Here is a 20730-nt window from a genome sequence, read left to right on the forward strand (position 1 = left end):
GGAGTTGTTACTTTTATGAAGGAGGTGGTGATATTGGAATTGAACCTTGAAAGGAAGTAGACACTTAGGAAGGGAAGAGAAAGGAAGCTCTTCCAGGAATGAGGTTGGTTGGTTGGTTGGTTGGTTGGTTGGTTGGTTGATTGGTTGGTTGGTTGGTTGGTTGGTCTTCATTTTGAAGAGGACCAAAATGCCATTGCTATGTTAGACTCAAGATACAGTATGTCCAAATGTGGCTTCCAATATGAGCTTGGAAGTCTCTACCACAGATCGGGCACAAATAGTCCATATGAACATTTGAAGTGAAGATGAAGGCATGAAGTGTAGCATAAGTAAAGGTATAGAGATGGGAGAGGGTAGGATGAAAACAAAAATAGAGAATGGGCCATTCATTTCACCTACAACATGGAGTAGTACGAAATAAACCTGAAAATATAAGTCAGAGCCAGATGCTGGAGAGCCTTGTATGCCTGGCTCAAAACTTTATGCTTTAAACAGAATCATTGAAGGGTTTTTTTTTTAGAAGGATGACATGATCAGAACAGTATGTTCAGGCAAAGTAGTTTTAGACAGCGTGAAAAGGCTAGGACAATAGAAGACAAAAGAAACAAGTATCAGGCACTATTATAGCAGGCTACACAAGAAGAGATGAGAGCCAAAGCTATAGTTGGGGCAGTGATCATGAAAATGGCAGAAGCAAAGAGGGCAGGGTGGATTTATGAAGGAAAATAACTAGCTGAACACAGGATCATAGATTTAGTACCAGAAAGAACCTTATAAGACATCTAGTCCAACCCCCTCAGTTGACAGGTGAAGAAACTGAGGCCAAGCAAGTTTAAATGATTGGTTCAAAGGCACACAGGTAGTAAATGGGAAAAGTGGGATTTGAACCCAGGTCCTCTGACTTCAAATCCCAGATTACTTTTCTCTCTATCAGAATGCCTCTCTAATGCCGAGCTTGAAGTGCCCATGAGACTTCCAGTTGGGGATATCCAATGTGCAGTTGGGGAGTAGGAGGTTATAGATTTTTCTTCTCTGGAGATCCTCTTTCAGCAGTAGTTTAAATAAAGCACAGCCTGAGGGAAAGAAGAGAGATGGATTAACCACTAGGAAAACCCATAATAGGGATAAAGACCAGTGTGACTGAATTGACCCTCGATAGCTGTGTTCTGCTAAATTTTGCTGACTCTTCTACTAACACCCAATGCAGTTGTGCCCTTAGCCTTCATACATAGAGATCAGGTGCTGCTAATGTGCATGGGAATACAACTTTGAGAAGAGAAGGACAGCATCATTAGTGTGGGTCTGGTAGATCATTTTTCATTAGAGAAGGGATTTGGCTGAAATAAAACTCAGAGAATAGCACGTCGAAGCAAAACCCATCTGGAGCTGTGGGGTGTTCCCTGCCCTCAAAAAAAGTTCCTATTTGTTTTTCAAAATCTTTTTTCAGTAGCTGCTAATTCCTTGAGTTTCCATTTTCATATTTCGAGGGTTGTAACATCTCAGTTATATTTATAAAGCCTTTGATTTAACTTCTCACATTCCCTCCCAACAGAGGGTGGGATTTAAATAAACCAGGCCAGAGAGAGTTTGTGGGGGGAGGCATAGCTTACTCATGTGGGCGTGGCGTTATATGGGACAAGTATGGCTGAATCATGGGTGTGCCAAAAAAAAAAACCTCCTTGTCAGCATGATGGGTATTACGAGGATGCCCCCAGCCTACAGATACTTCTTAGAATCCATAGCACCATAACTGGGGTGGGACCCAAGAGAATAAAAATAGGCATCCTGGCAGAAGCATGGCCTTTGTTTTACAAGGGATCCTAGAGAATACGACTGTCCTCAAATCACTTAATGCTTTTTAAGCACTTGAAAGAGTAGCCCACACTTACAGAGGACCCCTCACATGTCACATTATTTGATCCTCCTAGTGACTCCATATGGCAAGTAGGGGAAGGGTCAGCCTACCCATTTTATAGGTGAAGAAGCCGAGGGACGATAGAGAATGGCTCGCCCAAGTTTACAGAACTAGCTAGTAGAAATAAAGACTTGCCTAATAGAAAGGTAGTATGGCAGAGTGGATAGAGAGCTGACCACAAAGCCAGGAAGACCTGATAACTAATGTGTGTGTGATTGTGCAAGTCACTTAAACCCTCAGGGTCCCAGGCTGCTCTCCAAAGTGATGAGGTCTACAGGAAGGTCTGACCTATATGGTAGAGGGAGTTTCTCCACCTGGAAATTCTCTATACTAATGGAATCACAGGCCCAGTCCCTGGATTAGGGGAAATGAGGTAGAAGGGGAAAACGATGGAAACAGGGAAGCCAGGTGGGGCCTTTGGAAACCTACTGTTGACTATTGAAACATGTTGGTCATTGCCAAGGACATGGGGAAGAACCCCCGGTCCTCCTGAAAAGGGTTTCTGTTTGATCCCACAGCAATCCATCAATGAAGCCATACGGACAGCGACCCTGCCTCGGAACAGTGGGGCAGGAGGCAGTGGAGAGAACGGCCGCGTTGTCAGCCACGACTTCCCCAAATCCATGCAAGCAATTCCCTGCATGAGCCACAGCTCGGGGATGCCCTTGGGAGCCACGGGATTGTAACAGGAGATGATCGAGTCCCCAGGGGAGCAGGGCTGGTCTCCCTAAGCCCCATCCCAAACCCTTCAGTGCCAAAAAATATTGAAAAGCAACCATCACCAGTCACCATGACCATAGCAGGACAATTGGACGGTCTTTCCTGAGGAACTAAGAATCCAGTTTCCTTTCTTTTTCCCCTTCCTTTTTTGCTTCTGTTATCATTGTTCTCTGAAGGAGCCCAGGATAGGAGATGAATAACTGCATTGTATTGCAATAAGCAAAAAAGTAACTGGATTTAACAGACTCACAAACTCTGAAAATGGAATCACTCATGAGGAGATTGCACCACTTTGTTTTAACTTGGTCATTAATATGTCTGAGTGCGTGAGATACTATTTTTTTCCTTACTAATTTCCATGGTTTGCAGGTTCAGTTTGCCCTACTCCTCCCTCCCCACCCTCCTTGTTTCATGCTTGATTTGGAGTCCACAAGACCAAGCCAGAGTTTCCAACAAGTCAAAGGAAACGTCTAAGCTAACACTGTGGGGGAGGATTCAGAGTTGCCCTTTATTCATTCCATGGCCCCTAGGCCATCCGTTGCTTTAGCTGTGGCCCAGGGCTGGGTATAGAACGGTTAGTAGTTGGGGAAGAGTGGTCAGCATTCTCCCCAAGAAGAAGGGCAAAGGTCACTAAGGCACTGACTTAGTCTGGAAATGATAGAAGGAAAAGAGAAGGGAAAAAAAAAGTTGGGCAAGTAGCACTGTGAGATGAGGGATTATTCCAGAAGCCCCACCTCCCCCACTTTGGGGAGCACAGGGAACAATGACTTTGAATTTTTAAGAGCCAGTCAGTCAGATTTAAGTGGGAAGTTAGGTTCTGTATAGGGCCTGGCTCAGCCCTAAAAACTGTGCATGTCTGAGTTCAAAGAACTTCTAGCCATTGAAGGGAGATGAGTGCCCGGAGAAGCTGAGACTTGAGAGTAGTGAATGAACCAGGTAGGGAGTTTAGCAAAAAGTCTTCTCTACCTTACCTGACAATTGCTGGGGTCTCCAAAATTGGGAGAGCAGTTTCTCCTGCCCTTTGCCTTTAATAGGACAGGGAAGTGATGGGCAGGGGATTGCAGAAGCTCATAAGCAAAAGAAAATCAGAGGAGGGTTGTGGCTAAGGGAGCCTGAAGCACTGGAGACTGTGAATCCTTACTGTTCTAGAACAAGGCACAGAGGGGGCATCCCATCCAAGTGTCTCAAGCCTAGCACAAGGGACTACGTGTGAACTTTGGGTTTTAGAACCCAGTTAACTTATTTTTACTTAGATCTAAAAACAAAACAAAAAAATTGTTTGAACAAGTAGTTGGCCTAGCAAGCTAAGTCTGTCTTTTTTATTTTTTCAATTTTAGAAGGTGTGATGCCTGAGACTGAATCATTTTTAAGGAAGTTGGGGGGAGAGGGATTAAAAAGCTGATTCAATTTGGGGATTTTAAAACCCCAAGCCCCCAACATCCTGGGCTTGCTAGCCAGAGGGGAATTTTGTGTCTGGGTTAAGTGAGCAAACCCTACCCCTGTGGTCTAAACAGGTGTGCAAGGCCCAGTTTCGTTTTCTTAAGGAAATAATTGAGCCTTTGAGACCATGAGTGGGTTAGAGAGAAGGTCTAGTGTGTGAGAAGAGAGTCCCAGGCAGACATATGATTTCAGTGGGATGGAAGGCGGAGGGTCTCTTACATGAAGCTTCTCCTAGGGCCACCCAACCATTGTATTGGTGTAACTGGCTTCCAGCAACCCTACAGCTGTTCTTGTTAATGCATGATTCGGTGCCGTAATGTGTCATAACTTTTAATGACAACCCTGCTCTGTCCTGTTCTGTATCATCTGCTGACCTGGTATCTACATATGATGTCTTCTCCACTGAGAGTTATCATTGGCAGTTGGCAAGCTAAAGGACACCTGGTGCCTACCTGATGGCACAGCATGCATGTCCTCTTGTCTTTGGAGTCTCTCAGTGGATGTCCCCTACATTTCCAGGTTTCTTCCATATCCCCTCAAGGGACCATTGTCAGCTGTGAAGAGTGTCCTCTTAAGGTCAAATCCAAGCAGTGTTTTTCTGTACAGTGTGTCTGGTGTGGGCATGGCACATACAAGGACCCAAGATGGACTTCCAATATTCACTGCCGGGAAACTTTCCCTCCAGATTTTTCCCAGCGCACTGCCCCCACCAACACCACAGGGACCAATCAAGACAGGAAATGGGGATATGCCATTTCTGTGGAGTTGGAAATAACCACCCCCTTTCCCCACCTCCCTATCACTGCTCTTCAAAGACATTTTGCCTTTGGCCAGAGCATCCAACCACCCTCTCTCCACCCACTGAACCAGCCAGTGAGATGGTCAGACAGGGAGAGACCTCCTGGGCTAGGACCGAAGGCCTGGGATAACAGGATCTTGTGACTCAATCAAAAAAAAAAAAAGGATGGGACAAAAAAGCAAGAAAAATGTTAACTTGTAATATGTATTTTTATTACACTTTTCTTAAAAATAGAGAAATGGGAAAACTCTTAAAGGCATTGACATTTTTCTCAGCAGGAATCTCTATTTAACAGTTGTGACTCTCATTAAATTTTGCTCTTTGGTACCTGGAGCTTTTATTTAACATCTCTATTTGTTTTAACTCTCTTGGCAGATGTGCAAAAGGATTTTTGTGTGATCAAACACTGACATACCTTCTCTTTTCTTGTTTTTCTTTTAAATGGTCAACTTTTTAGATCACTTTTCTTTTCCTTTCCATCATTTGCATAAAATGGAAATATCACCGAGAATTAAATCACTGTGGATCCATGATCTATTTTTCACACTTGTCTATTCAGTTTTGTCCATTCAGTGCCAAAATCGTTGCAAATGGAGACAATGTTACCCCTAAGGCAGTATGACTTGGTTGAAGCTGAATGGTATCTCCCTTGATGACTGCCACTCCTGCCTTACAATTAGCAGTCAAATAAACGGTTTCAGGTTGAATTTCAGCTCCGTCCAGTATTTACCGAGGGAAATGGGGGGTTGGGGATTGGGGGAACCCATGAAAGTACTTCCTTTGAGGAGAATGGTCTATCTAAAACACTGATATCAAAGAACATTGACTATCAGGGCTGGAAGGGTAGAGTCTGAAAGAATCTTAGGGACCACCTCAGGATTGGGTTTAGACATCTAATCCAACCTTCTGACTTTCCAAAAGAGGAAACTGAGAACGAGAAACTTTCACAGAAAGTACAAATTGGCAGAAGTGGGATGAAGGCCCCATGTCTCCTGGACCCCAGTCTTGGACCCTGTGTTCCATACCATGAAAAAGGCACTAGATGTTTCTGGTTTTGTTTTAATTTGGAAATCATAGACTATTAGAACTGGAAGAAACCTATGAGAACATCTGCTCCAGACCCACCATGTGAAAGATGAGGACACTGAGGCCCATGGAAGGGAAGTAGTTTGCCCAGAGCTCTATGGCAAGATAGGGACAAAGCAGGAGCTCAAACTGAGATCTCTTAGCTCCTACTCAATCAATTTACATTTGAAGAGGCAGCATGGTGTAGTGGATAGAGCATTTGACTTGTAGTCAAGATCACCTAGGTATAAATCCTACTTCAAACACGTGCCACCTGTGTGACCTTGAGCACCTGCCTGGGCTGCAGTTTCCTTCTTTCTAAAATGAAGGGATTGGACTCAATGACCTGTAAGTCCCCTTCCAGGTGTAAAATCTGTGATTAAGCCCCTACCATACTATGGCACCATGCTAAGTGCTGGGGATACAAAGACAAAAAAAATGAATACTCAATAAATGTTTGTTGATTGACCTACTCATTCCCCTCTTTCTTCCCTTAAGTGAAACAGTGGTTTGAGTTATTTCATTGTCCATTTAATAACTATTCATTAAGTACCTACTATGTGCTTAGGCTTCCTTTGAGGTACTATGCAGGATACAAGAAGCATATGCCACTTGATCCCCAAGGGACACAGTCTAGCATTAATTATATTTCCTCATTATTGTATATGTGGCCTATTTCAATTTCCCAATCTTGGTTGTAAAGCTTCCCAGCTTGAATCTTCATTCCCTCTAGTCAAGTCATTTTTTTCCTAGACAGTGAAGTTAACAGTTTTGATATTTGCCATCAATTCTTCCTTACAGGGAGATAGAACCATTGGTAGGATATAGGGACTCAGAGGGGCAGCCAGGAAATTGTTCACACAGTAGGTGTTAAAAGAGTTCAGAGGAGGAGGTGATGAATCACTGTGGGCTGGGATAGTCAGGGATGGCATTAGGGAGGAACTACCTGTATGTGACCCAGGGCTGGTCACTTCACCTGTGAGCCTCAGTTCCCACATGTATAAAGTAAGAATGATAAGGTTTTTCACTCCCTGCCTCAGGAGGTTGTGAGGGAAGTATGTGGTCAACCTAAAAGTGCTATAGAAAGGTGAGTTGCTATCAAGTGGTACAATATGGAATCTGTATTCTATTTCATTAATGATGGGGACTGAGTAAAAGTTTTAAAATAGGTGAGTGATAAAATCAAAGTGATATTATAAAGTGATCAGTTTTTAGTGGTATGCAGGGTAGAATGGGAAATACCAGAGGCAGGAAGGAAGGAGACCGTTAGGAAGCCACTGAAATTGTGGCTAAAGGCCTAAACTTGGAAAGTAGCCATTGGAATGGGAGGGAATAGATATCCTAAAGAAACAACCAATGGGAATTCAACAACTAATCAGATGGGGAAAGGGAGGCAGAGAGGAAGGAGTATCGTATGATCTTGAAAGGATGATGCTGATGTTAACAGAATGAGGGATGGCTGTGGGGGTGGGGGGGGGTTGTGATGAGTTCCATTTGGGACATATTGTACTTAAAGTTCCAGAAGAATATACGGGTGGACATGTCCAGCACCCAGTTAGAAATGTGAGCCTTGATGTTGGGAGGGAGATCAGAAAGGGTGTGGAGAATCAGGACAAATTGAAAATTGACTAAAGAAAAAAACACCCCAAACCCATGATCAGTTGAGGGTAGACGGGGAGTGGGAGGTGAGGGACACATGGTAGCAGCCGAGTGTGGGCAGACCTGGGCACTGACAGTTCTGTTTAATCCCTACAGTACCCAGATGGCACCAGGGAGCCCATGGTGCCACCTGTCCTCTCCCACACCTCCTGGATTTTCCATCTTAGCCATTTCAGACAAACAGGAGAAGGGGAACTTGCAGAGCTAAGCCCATTGATCCTGCCCACTTCAGGCCATTGTTATTCCAATACGATAAATGGTAGTCAGCTAGGAGCTTCTCACTCACAAATAAATCTCATTCCTGCTCAGATGACTTGGAGTCCTTCAGACAGTCAAGTAAAAGATGAGGCTTTTACCACATTCCTGGATAATAGATTTAGAGTTGGAGGGGACCTTAGAGGTTATCCAGTCAAACCCCCTCTTTTTTAGCGTATGAGGAATGGGATTTCCATTAGAGCTAAGTAATTTCCCCAGAACCACACAGGAAGTAGGGTGCCAGAGCTGGACTTAAAAATCAGATTCTCTGATTCCAAATCCCTCTCTCTTTTCACCGCAACATTCTGCCTCTTAGCAAATGTCTTGACAATGTTTTTGTTTGTATGGTTTGGTGTTTTATTTTTTTAAGATGAAACCATTTCAATGAAATATTGTTTGCTTGGTCCTGGTTATTCCACATACTCCATCATATTGTAAAAATGTATATTGGATGGAATTGTGGAATTAAAAGGGACCTTGGAGATTAGCTAGTCTAACCCTCTTATTGTGAAGACACTGATTCTGCCCTGCCCCTACCCCGCCCCCCTTTCACATCACCATCCCCATCCCAAGGCATCTCTACCCAAACATACACATTTTCATTTCTCCTTCATTCCTCCAACCTAAATATTCCCAGTTCTTTCAATTGATTCTTTTATGGTATGTCTTCAAATACCTGTCATATCCTGGCCACTCCACCCTGCTCTGGAGATAGATAAGATAGGAGAGAACACATATAAATAAATGAATGAAAATAATATGTAATATGTATATGTATATATCTTTAGTTATAACTTAAGATCACTCAGCCCAACCCAAGTCTAGTCAATCAACAGGCTTTTAAAGCACCTACTCAGTGTTCCAGGTACTGTGCTAGGTTATAGGTATACAAATGCAAAAAATGAAACAATTTCTACTCTCAAAGAGCTTGCATTCCAGTGGGGAGATAACAGGTATGCACGTGTGTGTATGTAGATAGATAGATACACAATAAATACAAAGAGAATAAATATAAGTAAATACAAAACAATTCAATACAAAGTCATTTGGGAGAAAGAGCACTAGCAGTTGGCATCAGTAAAGGCTTAATGTAGAAGGCAGAGGTGAGGAGGGGATGCATTGTAGGCATAGAGATAGCTTATACCTAGCTACAGAGATAAGAGATAGAATATTGTGAGTCATTTTAGAAGGACCGAAGAGTCAAGGATGGAAAAACAATATATGATTAGGCTGGAAAAAATTGATTGGAACATGTTGTGAGAGACTTTAAAAGACAAATAGAAGAGCTTCTATTTTATCCTAGAAGCAACAGAAAACCACTTGAGTTTATTGAGTAGGGTTGGATGAGTGAAATGGTCAGATCTGAATTTTAGTAGGAGTGTGGAGGGTAGACTGGAGTGCGATGAGACTTGAATCAGGGAAACTAATTAGGAGATTATTTCAATAATCTAGAAGAGATGCCCCAAATGGAGGTGGTGGCAAGTTAGTGGCCAGGCTGGACCAAGAACACAGGTCTCCTCCTTGCCAATCTTAGCTTCTTTTTACTCTCCCATACTGCCTCAAGGATGGCTCTAGAGTCAACCCCCATTGAGTTTTCTCTCTTACACCTTCAGCTTCCTATCTTGTCCTAAACTAGTTACTTTAGGAACTATAAATCTCACAAGAGCTGTTAGCTTTCCATTGGCAGAGGATGATGGGAAAAAATAAGACAACCATACTGAGTGAGAGAATGATGTTATCAGACATTCTTCTCTGCGATGGCCCTTGGCCTCTCTTGACATGTCTCTTGAATACCTAGACATGATACCAGGTGAGTTCCAAAGAAAGACTAGTTACAGATTCATAACATTTTAGTGTGAAGTAGAATCACAAAATTTTAGAGCCAGAATGGACACTATGGATCATTTAGTCCAATCCCATCATCTCTTTCTTTAATTTAATCTTTCTTTTTATTATGAATTTAACATTCATCTGCAAATATGAACATTTCAATATACAAAGAATAAAAAGAGGATTGTATGCAAAACCATGAACCTCTGTTACATGCAGCTTGTTTTTTAAATGTATATTAAATTTAACATGGTAATGACAACATTGCTGCTTGTGTTCCCTTCTGAATTTTTGTTTTTTCTTGTGTACTTTTTGCATTATATTGATTCTCCTTTCTTTCTTTTTACACTCCCACTACCACTGACTTACCCACACCCAAGCAGAAGCCCTCCATTGTAACAAATAAGTATAATAAGCAAAACAATTCCATATATTGGCTGCGTCTGAAAATGTGTATCCCCATTCAGCACTCTAATCCATCACCTTTCTGCCAAGAGATAGGCAGCATAATTCATCAGTAGTCTCCTGAAGTCATCACCACCTCTATCAGAATTCTGTAGGCTTTCAAAGATCTTTCCTTTTCACTTCCCATTATTTTCCTAAATCAGAAACCAAGGCCCAGAGAGGGGAAGTCATTTTCCCAAGTTCATAACCCAAGTAATTGCTATGTCCCAGATCTAGAGCCCAACTCATTTAACCCTCTCATTCTACAGTTCTGAACTGAAAAGTTGTTATCACCCCTGTGTCTGGTAATTAAAAAGAAGCTAACTATTAGAACCGATGTTTAAAGAGACCTTAGGTTCATATATGTGCAATAAGCCTTTAGCCATCCCTTAGTGTCACTAAATCAAGATCAGAGCACCATCGTCCTCTTTCTTTCTGATTCTATGCATTGCCTTTCGCATCTTCTTTTCCCTCCTCAATTAAATTCATTTCAACAAGTGGAAGCTGATATGGGGGAGTAGAAAGCTTTGGGTCTGAATCCCAGCTCTCCCATAGTATAAATTTGGACAAGTCACCTCCCTGAGCCTCATGTATGACTCCAGATTATCTCTAAGGGTTTTTTTCACCCAACTCTGAATCTAGGGTTCAATGTTCATTTTAACTTAACTTCATATCAATATATGCCTATAATAACAATAACTAACATTTTCCCAGGCTTTACAATTTATAAAATACTTTTAGTACCCTTTCAAGGGAGATAAGACAAACACTATTACAACTCTTCTAAAGATAAATAAACTAAAACAGAGAGACTATATTCCTAGAAGTTTGGAGCTGTCCTTACTGAGACCAAGGAGAAAATCCCCAAATCTGGTAGTGGCTGCAGCAGTAGTGAGCAAAAACTTTTGACAAATTCACAGACTTGGCTTTGCATGGAAGAGGGTTAAGGAGGAGAGTAGGAATTAGTGACAAACAACTATCTCTTCTACCTTTAACCTCAGTCACCCAAGGAGGGAAGGCAGACAGTAAGTGGCCAAGAAAATATTGGAATCTAGGTCTTAGGATGCTGGGCCCAGCATTCTTTCTATCACTCCACTGCCCCCAAAAGGCAGCTCTCAGGATCAGTAGTGGCAAGGTTCTGGGCTAAGAATGCCCCTGCCTTTCATTGCAGTTCGCACCCGTGCTTCCCACTGTTGGCCTTTCCACTGTCAACAATCTAACACTCAGATTTAGATTGCCCTGCTGAGAACACTGGAAGAAAAAATGGCAGGAAGTCAAGAGACTGATATTTTGAAAGGGCTGTGCCAAGCAAATGGTTTGTTCTCTCTGTGGGTGGGTGGATGATGATGCCTCTGAGTTTTGTCTTTTTAAGTTCCTGACATACTCTGGGTCAATTTCCAGAGACTTCTGACAATTGTCACCATCCGGACACACTCTTGTGTTACCCCACTTTTGACACAGAGCAAAGTGCCTCAGGATGGGAGATAAAGGACATTGATTTATGGGGTTGGAAGGATGATTCCTTCAAGAAGATGCAGATTCTCAAGACAGAAGCAATGCAGAGTCTTGGAAGGAGGAAGGAAGACCTGACCCTACCTCTTTATCTCCTGGAGACTGTGGGACCCATCCACCCCCTCTCTGAGCCTCTGTTTCATCAAGCCTGTCTATAAAGTGAGGGTAATAAACCCTTCAAAATGCCTGTTATTGAAAACCAAAGGATAATGAACTTTAAAAACCATGAGGCATTATATGAATTTGATATAGAGATATGAGTGCTCATGCCACCAACACTCTTTCTACGGGTGCCAAGTGGAATGCCCTCACCTCTCCTGACCAAATCCTTCCCACTCTTAATGGCCCTGCCACATTTCCTGACCAACCTAGCCCATGATGACTTCCCTATCTTCTGACAAGTCATATAAGTTCTCTGGACCTCAGTTTCCCCATTTTGAGATGAGTTGGTGGGACTAAATGATCTCTAAGGTTCTTTCAAGATGACTGAAACATTCCATTGACCAACAGAGACCCTTGCAGCTCAGAGTTAATGGCCCTACAATTCTTTTACTATCACTGCCATTCATTTGATATTTAGTAGTGTAAAAGGTCGCATAGGAAAACCCTCCCCACTGGAAAGAGCCCCCTGTGCTTAAAGAACCCTAAGTGATTGTTTTTGAAGAGGGGAAAGAAAAAGGGAAGAAACCTGCTGCTGTGATTTCACCAATGGAGGGAACACCTGGTGAGGAACTTCCTCTGCCTTTACAGATGGGTACTTTCCCTGCAATCTATCATCTCACAGAGTTGCCTGGGACCATGAAAGATTAAGTGATCTCCTCAGGGTCACAGAGCCAGTGTGTGCCTAAGAATGTGTTTTCAATACAAAATAAAAATCTTCAGACAATAACCCAGAATTCTGTCCAAAGCTTTGCCATTTAAAATGTTCTTTCCATTTAATTTACACTTTAAAAAAAGCATAGACTCAGGACTTTTAACATGTGCTCTTTTGAGAAGCAAGTTCTCCAAGTGTGGTCCAGATACTATTGAGGGTCACCTATAGTCTTACAGAGGGGTCTATGAATTCAAAACTATTTTTGTAATAATATTGTTTTAATTTCTATTATACTAAATATCCTAGATATCGATAAATATAACCTACATAAACAAAAATTTTCAGGGACAGGGGATCCTCAATAATTTTTAAGAGTATAAAGAGGTCCTAAGATCAAAAACTTTGAGAATGTCTTGCCTTGAATTCAGGAAGATCTGAGTCCAAAGCCAGATACATATTGATTATGTGGCCCTGGACAAGTCCTTTAACTTCCCAGTGTCTCCTAAAACTCTTTAAGATTATAAAATGTAGGTGAGTCAATATCCACACACCAAAGTTGCAGTGAAAACACAGTTTCAGACTTCCTCCACAATCAGTACCAGATAAATAGACAAATAGACAAATGGATGGATGGATAGATGGAAGGATAGATAAATGAACAGATAGAGGATGGATGGATGAATGAATGAGTAAATAAATGAATGAATGAATAAATGAATGAATAGGTAAATAAATAAATGACCTTTCTTCTAATGTGTTCCTAGCCAAGTATAATAAACCTCGTAGGTTGTCACACTTCAAAGGATTTAGGAGTGAGGTCATCTAATCCAATCATTTCATTTTACAAAGAAGAAAACTGAAGCTCAGTGAAGGCAAAAAGACCATAAAACTCATAAATAAGAGCACCGGGATGAGAAGCCAGGTCTTCTGATGCTCCCTGGCACCATACAACACTCTATAAAGCCAATACTATTCTGGACCACCTGGGTCTTGAAACTGAAAACTGGGAGATTATCACTGTCATTTCATTGTTGTTATCTTATTTACTTTTATTACTCTTATTTGGTTTTTCTATAAGCCCTCCAAGTCAACTGTGAGCAAAGGCATGGAGACAGGAAAGCCCTGGGACAAAGCAGCCTAGCTTGGCTTAAGAGTATATAGTATAGAATACAGAGACTATATTTGGAGGAAGAGCCTACACCAGCCATCCCTCATTCTCTGGACTTCATCACCATGACTCAACTACCTCATCCTTCTGTCCCTGTGGGTCCCTTTTCCCCATTGGACAGTTCCTTCCAGAACCTTCATTTTAGGAAAAGGCCCATCTCTCATTTCCCCAACTTGGCCACTATGTCCTCTTCTCCCTTCCCAAGCTGCCTTTTATACTTTGTCTTCCCCCAATAGACTATATGTTCCTTGAGAGCAGAGACTGTCTTTTTCCTCGTTTATATTTAATTCCCCAGCATTTAGTTCCTGGGACATAATAATTGCTTAATAATTGATGACAATGAATGAATTAATTGATCTATGTTCAGTAAAATTCCAATTGTGTCTTAAGTAAGAGGGTTTTTTTACACTTCACTTTGAAGAAAAGGAGACAAATGGTAAGAAATCAAGTTGATGTCAATGACAGTCCAAAAATCAACTTCTAAAGAATAGAGCTTTAGAAACATAAGGGATCTTAGAACACAGAATGTGAGAAAAGGAAGAGGCCTGAAAACAGAGAATCCAGACAATTAGAGCAAAAATGGGTTTTAATCAATTACCTTATTTTACAGAGAAGAATGAGTTCCCCAAAGGGGAAGAGACTTACCTAAGCTCACACAGCAAGTTAATGACCAAACCAAGAGCAGAACCCAGGTCTCCTCATTTCCAGCTCTTCTTCCTCTAAACACTACCTCAGAGCATGGCACAAGAACCAGTCCACACTCAGCACAATCTCCTGTACCATCTCCATTTTCATCTCTATCCCTGAACCACTGATATTGAGAATGATCAACCTGAGAACCTATATATTCATGCGAGAAAGACTGATCCGTATTCTATCTCCTCTCCTTACTGACATTTTAGAAATAAGTTCAGTCATAAGAACTAATACAAAAAGAGATTTCTGGCTAATTTCCAGTTAACCAAAATAGTCCCAATTCCCCCAGTCCTTGAACATTATATTAACTGATATTTTTTTGGTGGGGGGAGAGGGTTAAGTGACTTGCCCAGGGTCACACAGCTACTAAGTGTCAAGTCTGAGGCCGGATTTGAATTCAGGTCCTCCTGAATCCAGGGCCAGTGCTTTATCCACTGTGCCACCTAGCTGTCCCTGTATTAACTGATATTTAACCATAACACATGGCTGCCTCCCAGTATGTTGCTTTATATATTTATTCTTGTGAGGTAGAGAATGCCCCCACATATTTTACTCAACTGTGTCAAAAAACATGGAATAAACTTGAGAGCTGGAATGGACCTTAGAGATCATCCTCCAAACCTTTTGATTTATAGATAAGAAAATAGAGGCCTAGAAAAGGGAAGTCACACTCAACTAATAAGTAATAGGAATGAACTCAAAACTAGGATTTCGGTTTCTCACCTGATGAATTTATACTTCACCCTGCTTCCTCTCTGTTTATTAGACTAGCCTTGTTAAGTTTAATAATACCTACATTTTCCCCAGTTCATTGAGACATCCATAAGAATTAATGAACAAGATGATGGAAAGGTATTGGAAATTTATTGGAAATTTGTGGTCTAATTCAATAGAGATTGAATTCAGCATAGTAGAAAGAACACTTGAATTAGAAGACCTGAATTCTTGTTGTACACCCACAATTAACTCACTGTCCAACTTTAGATAAGTCACTTAATTTCTCTGCATCTCAGTTTTCTCATCTGTAAAATGGGAGTATTGAGGGGGCAGCTAGGTGGCGCAGTAGATAAAGCACCAGTCCTGGATTCAGGAGTACCTGAGTTCAAATTCAGCATTGGACATTTGACACGTACTAGCTGTGTGACCCTGGGCAAGTCACTTAACCCCCATTGCCCTGCAAAAAAAAAAAAAAATGAGAGTATTGAACTGAATGACTTCTGAAGTTACTTCCAGCTTCAGCATCCTCTGATTCCCATTACAAGAAAGACCTTTAAGAAAATTTCTGTACAAGAAAGGGATTTACAATTCCCACTCATTTCTGACATTTCTGAAATGCTTTGTGGTCTTAGTTGGGATTACCTTAGGGCTATTCAGATACCTTCCAAGAGGAGGTCTGTTTGGCAAACAGGAGGAGGGCCCCTGAGCCTCTGGGATCTGGGCCAGCATCTGTGGAGGGCTGGGATGAGACCCAAAGACATGGCGGTGATCAAGCTCAAGCAGCCAGCCCCTTTGCCTGCATCAGCCCTGCCAAGCTCTGCACTGCTGGGATTCTCAGTGCTCCCAGACTATGTCTTTTTAGTGACTGCCTCCTTTATGGTCTCTGTGAAATGTGACTTGCATTGGCAAGTAGTACAGTCTATTTTCACCAAGCTCTGATTTTTTGTAGTCCCTACTCCAGGCTGTTTCTCTCCCTGTCAAGCTCTGTTCTTATACCATTCCAAAAGGTGCCTTTCATTATCACAGTAAGGATACCAGGGCAGCTGGGGCCATGGGAGCAAGAAAGCAGTAACCTTCAGTTAGCAGCCCCAGGGATAACAACAGACCCTTCCCCCTGTGCTATGGATGGGTGCAAGAAGCACATAAGTACAGGAAGACACAGGCCTTTCCCAATCAGTGTCTAAGAGTCACCTTTCCCATCTTATTTGTGTAGTGCCTTATGGGATCCAGAGCTAGAAGGAGTCTCAGGGATACTTCTATCAAATCCCTCATTTCACAGATAAACAAACTGAGGCCCAGAGAAATTAAGTAATTAAGTAATTTGCCCATGGCACCACAGGTAGTAAGGAGTAAATCTGTTCCAAGGTCCATTGTCTTCCAGAGTAAGGAGAGAGTAGATAAAGGAGGAACCAGCATGCAGTTGCAAGATTCCAGGTGTGCCTGGGTATCTCTCTCTGTGTCACTATGGATGTGTTTCCTGAGTTCTATGCATTTGCTCCCTTTATAGGATCTTGTGTGACAGGCCAGGGTGTTGAAGCTTAAAATTGCCTGAGGTCTGAGGTACAGAGAACATCAAAAAGAGTCTACATTACTGTTACTACAATGAGATAGACACAGCGAGCTATTGGGGCAGAAAGGCAGCAAACAACAAGAGAAAGACAGATGACTTCTAGACCAGTTTTGTTCAACCCTACCTTATGCTGTAGTCTGACACATAGCAGGCACTTAATGAATGATTGCTGATTGATTATCATCTATTGATTGATTGATTGATTGAAAAGATGGTGATCAAGGGAGTTAGAATCATATGATTCCAGGACTATCTGATGCACTGGGTTGTTCTCCTTTTGTGTCTGTCTTTTTGTTTCCCTGCACTCTGCATGTCCCTGAGGAAGTCCTGTGCTCCAGGGTATGTCTTGTTATGCCAAGGCAGCTAAGTGGCACAGTGGATAGAGCCTGTGCAGGAAGACCCAAATTCAAATATGACCTCAGACATTTACTAGTTGTGTGACCCTGGGCTGATCACTTAACCTCTGTTTGCCCCAGTTTTCTCAACTATAAAATGGGGATAACAGCACCTACCTTGAAGGGCTGTTGTGAGGATTGGATCGTATGAGATAATATTTTTGTTAAAATGCTTAACACAGTTTTTGGAACATAACAGGTGATCTATAAATGCTTATTCACTTCCCCAAAGTCTTGGGGGGGCAGCCCCACGTAGAAGGATGTGGGTGATGATGTTACAAGGAAGGTGACAACTTCATCCTTGACAACACCTGAGACTTTCTTAGTATGCCTACAGCAAAGACCAGGGGACCATAATAATCACTAGGTCAGGAAAAGCTCTACCTCTGACAATGCCCTAGAAGCTATCCCCTCTTCCCTGGAGGTGGTTAACTTCAGAGAAGCTAATGCTTTCCTCATGGCCAGCAGAGAAAAACCCAGGAACTCGGGCATGGGAGAAAAATTACTAAAGGTCACAAAACAAATTAAGGCCAGAGCAAAGACATCAGCCCAGATCTCTATTCCTTTCTCCAAAATATGTAGGATCGTAGTACTTTCGAATTGCAATGCAACTCAAAGATCATCTAGTCTAGGAGTTCTTAACTTTTCTGTGGGTCTTGGACCCTTATGACAGGCTAATGAAGCCTATAGGCCCCTTCTCAGAGTCACGCTTTTAAATACATGAAATAAAATACACAGGATTACAAAGGAAACCAATTATATTCGAAATACATTTATCAAAATATTTTTTAAGATGTTCATGGTTAAGAACTCATGATCTAGATCAAATCTTTAATTTTATCCTTGCTGAAACCAAGGCCCAGAGACATCAATTGACTGGCCAAAGGTCCCATAGCAAGAGTTAATAACAGCTTTCTCTCAAGCAAAGAAGAACCAAGAAATTCATAGACTGGCCACTTCCTTCCACTTGTCACCCAACACCTTGTGCTGCTGCTTGTATATGAGATACATTTTCTTTACAAGTAAGAACCTAATGATTTAGGTCTTATCTAATTATGAATTCTACATTAAGCCCACTGTCTGTCGCTGCCGGCATAATTAAACTTAATGTACTTTTAATGATGTCTTCTTAACTCGTGCATTCAAATGCGATTAGAATCAAGTGCAAGCTGGCCCCCATCAGACCAGTTCTGGCCTCCTTCCGGATGAGGCGCCTGTAAAATATGAATCAGTTTGGATTTCAAGGTTGATAAATGGGACTTGCAGGCAAAGGATGCTTGTCACATCTGTCAAGCTGAGTCACTAAAACAGTGGTCATTTCATGGCCCAGGGTGTCCCTCCTGCCTGCCCTCACTGAGAGAGAATGGGGCATTGGCAATCAGGGCATGGAGCAGGGTCTGCATTGGCCAGTTATAAGGATCATATGCTGCCCAAGGCTCAACTCCAACATTTCTGCCTCCAGGAAGACTTCTTCATCTCCAGGTACCCACCATTGTCATCTGAAAGGGGTCTCTTCCTTCAGAGGGCCACACATAGTCTAGTATTTTGGGTTTCTACCATGTTCTATTTTATATTGGTCCAAATGCAGGCTACTTATATAAAACCTGTGTGAAACCTCAGATTGGTGTTATTTTTCAGGATATATGAATTATACCTTTTAACCTTTAAAAGTATCTTATTTGAGGGGTCTAGGTGGTATTTGAGGGCTCCATATACTCAGTCCAATATAAATTTCTTTTTGTTTGTTTTGTTTTGTTTTGTTTTGTGGGGCAATGAGGGTTAAATGACTTGCCCAGGGTCACACAGCTAGTAAGTGTTAAGTGTCTGAGGCCGGATTTGAACTCAGGTACTCCTGACTCCAGGGCTGGTGATTTATCTACTACACCACCTGGCTGCTCCCCCGCCCCCAATATAACTTTCTATGCATTTGTCACGTACCCCCATTGGACTGGGAACTCTATAATTATTTATGGAATCATAACATTTTAGATATGGAAGAGACCTTAGAATATATACTGTCAGATCTGAAAGGGACCTCTGAAGATGATGATGTTTATTTACACAAGGCTTTAAGATTTGCAAAGCACTTTACCCTCCATTATGATCCTCAGTTTCCAAATTAGGAAACTAAAGCTCTGTAGTTACTTTTCTTACACAAATGTGTGCTTGGAGTAAGATTCACAGGCAGGTCTCCTGATTTCAAATCTAGCAAGCTTTTTACTATCCAAAGGCTATCTCCCAAGATAGAATAAAGGCTGAAAGAGCTGGAAGAGACCTTAGAGATGAGCTAGCCCAGCCCTTCATATAGAGAAGGAAACTGGAGCCGAGGAAGGTTCAAGGCTTTGTCCAGGGTCACACAATGAGTGGATAAGTTGTCTCCCTCATTAGAATAGAAGGTCCTTAAGGGCAGTACCATGTCACTTTTTTTTCTTTGTAACCCTAACATCTGACATAGTCCCGGGCACATAGTGGGCACCTAATTAATGATGAACTAACGGGTAAATGGTGGCAGAGCTCGGATTCAAACTCAAATCTTCCAATTCCATAACTAGCTCTCTTTCTAATGATTTTGGAGATGGAGAGGGGAAGAGAGGGAAGAAAGGAAATAAGTGTTTATATAGTGCCTACAATGTCCCAGACACTGTGTTAAATGTTTTGCAAACATCTCGATTGATCTTCACAATAACCCTATGGGGTAAGTGCTATTAGTATCTCCATTTTACAGATGAGGAAGTTGAGGCAAACAGGTGAATCTGATTGCCCAGGGTCACATAGCTAATAAACAGAGGAGAGGGGGCAGCTAGGGGGCACAATGGATAAAGCGCCAGCCCTGGATTTAGGAGAACCTGAGTTCAAATACAGCCTCAGACACTTGACAGTTACTAGCTGTGTGACCCTGGGCAAGTCACTTAACCCTCATTGGCCTGGGAAAAAAAAAGAAAAAAAGAGACGAGAAGAGAGGACAGGACAGAAGAACTTCCAGAAGGAAAGGGTATTTAAGTAGTCTTAAAGGATGAAGTAGAATATTCAGAGATGAAGATGAAGGAGGAATAGCATTCTAGACAATATATCATATAATTAAAGTGGGAAAGGACTTTAGAGATCATCTAATCAAACATCTTCATTATACAAATGAAGACACTGAGGTCCAGAAGGGGCAAATGATTTAGACAAGGTCACACAGTAACAGAGACAGGATTCAAACCTGCATCTTCTATCTACAAGTCCCATGCTTCTTCTACTATACCACATTGGAACAAATCAAAGTTTTGGTACATAGTCCCATCTATATAGTGTATGATATACACAAAGGGTAGTAGTGAAATGAATCTGTTAGAGTAGGTTGGAGCCTAAATTGGGGTGGGGGATGCCTCAGATGCCAGGATTCTATTCTGTATACAATGTGGAAAGCCATTGAAGGTTTCTGAGTAAAGGAATGATGTATTCATAACTGTGCATTTTTAAAAATTACTCTGGCAAATGTGAGCAGGGTGAACTAGATAGGAGAGAGAGACAGACAGCACAACTAAAAGTGATATAGGTTACCTGAAGAAGTTTTTTATCTGCACCATTACCAAGAAATATTTATTAAATATCTATTATGTACAAGAATATCTCCTGGGCCACAGGTGATATAAAGCACAGCCTCTGCCCCATAGGTTCCATTTGCTTATTGTTTCTCCAATAGTTGTGTCATATGAATTTAGAGTTTTTACCTGAAAGTGTCTTAT

At 41.8% G+C, this 20730-nt stretch overlaps 1 protein-coding gene across 2 annotated transcripts in view; it reads left to right on the forward strand.

Annotated features, from left to right (window-relative positions):
- GRIA1 (glutamate ionotropic receptor AMPA type subunit 1) overlaps window positions 1-5586 on the forward strand; it is a 351797-nt gene extending 346211 nt beyond the window's left edge. For both annotated transcript variants that reach the window (XM_043985355.1, XM_043985354.1), the window contains exon 16: window positions 2413-5586. In XM_043985355.1, the coding sequence (XP_043841290.1) occupies window positions 2413-2601 (189 nt within the window). In that variant the 3' untranslated portion in view covers window positions 2602-5586. The remainder of the gene's footprint in view (window positions 1-2412) is intronic.
- The last annotated feature ends 15144 nt before the right edge of the window (window positions 5587-20730 follow it).

Source organism: Dromiciops gliroides, chromosome 2 (genome assembly GCF_019393635.1).
Source record: "Dromiciops gliroides isolate mDroGli1 chromosome 2, mDroGli1.pri, whole genome shotgun sequence".
Classification (NCBI taxonomy): Eukaryota; Metazoa; Chordata; class Mammalia; order Microbiotheria; family Microbiotheriidae; genus Dromiciops; species Dromiciops gliroides.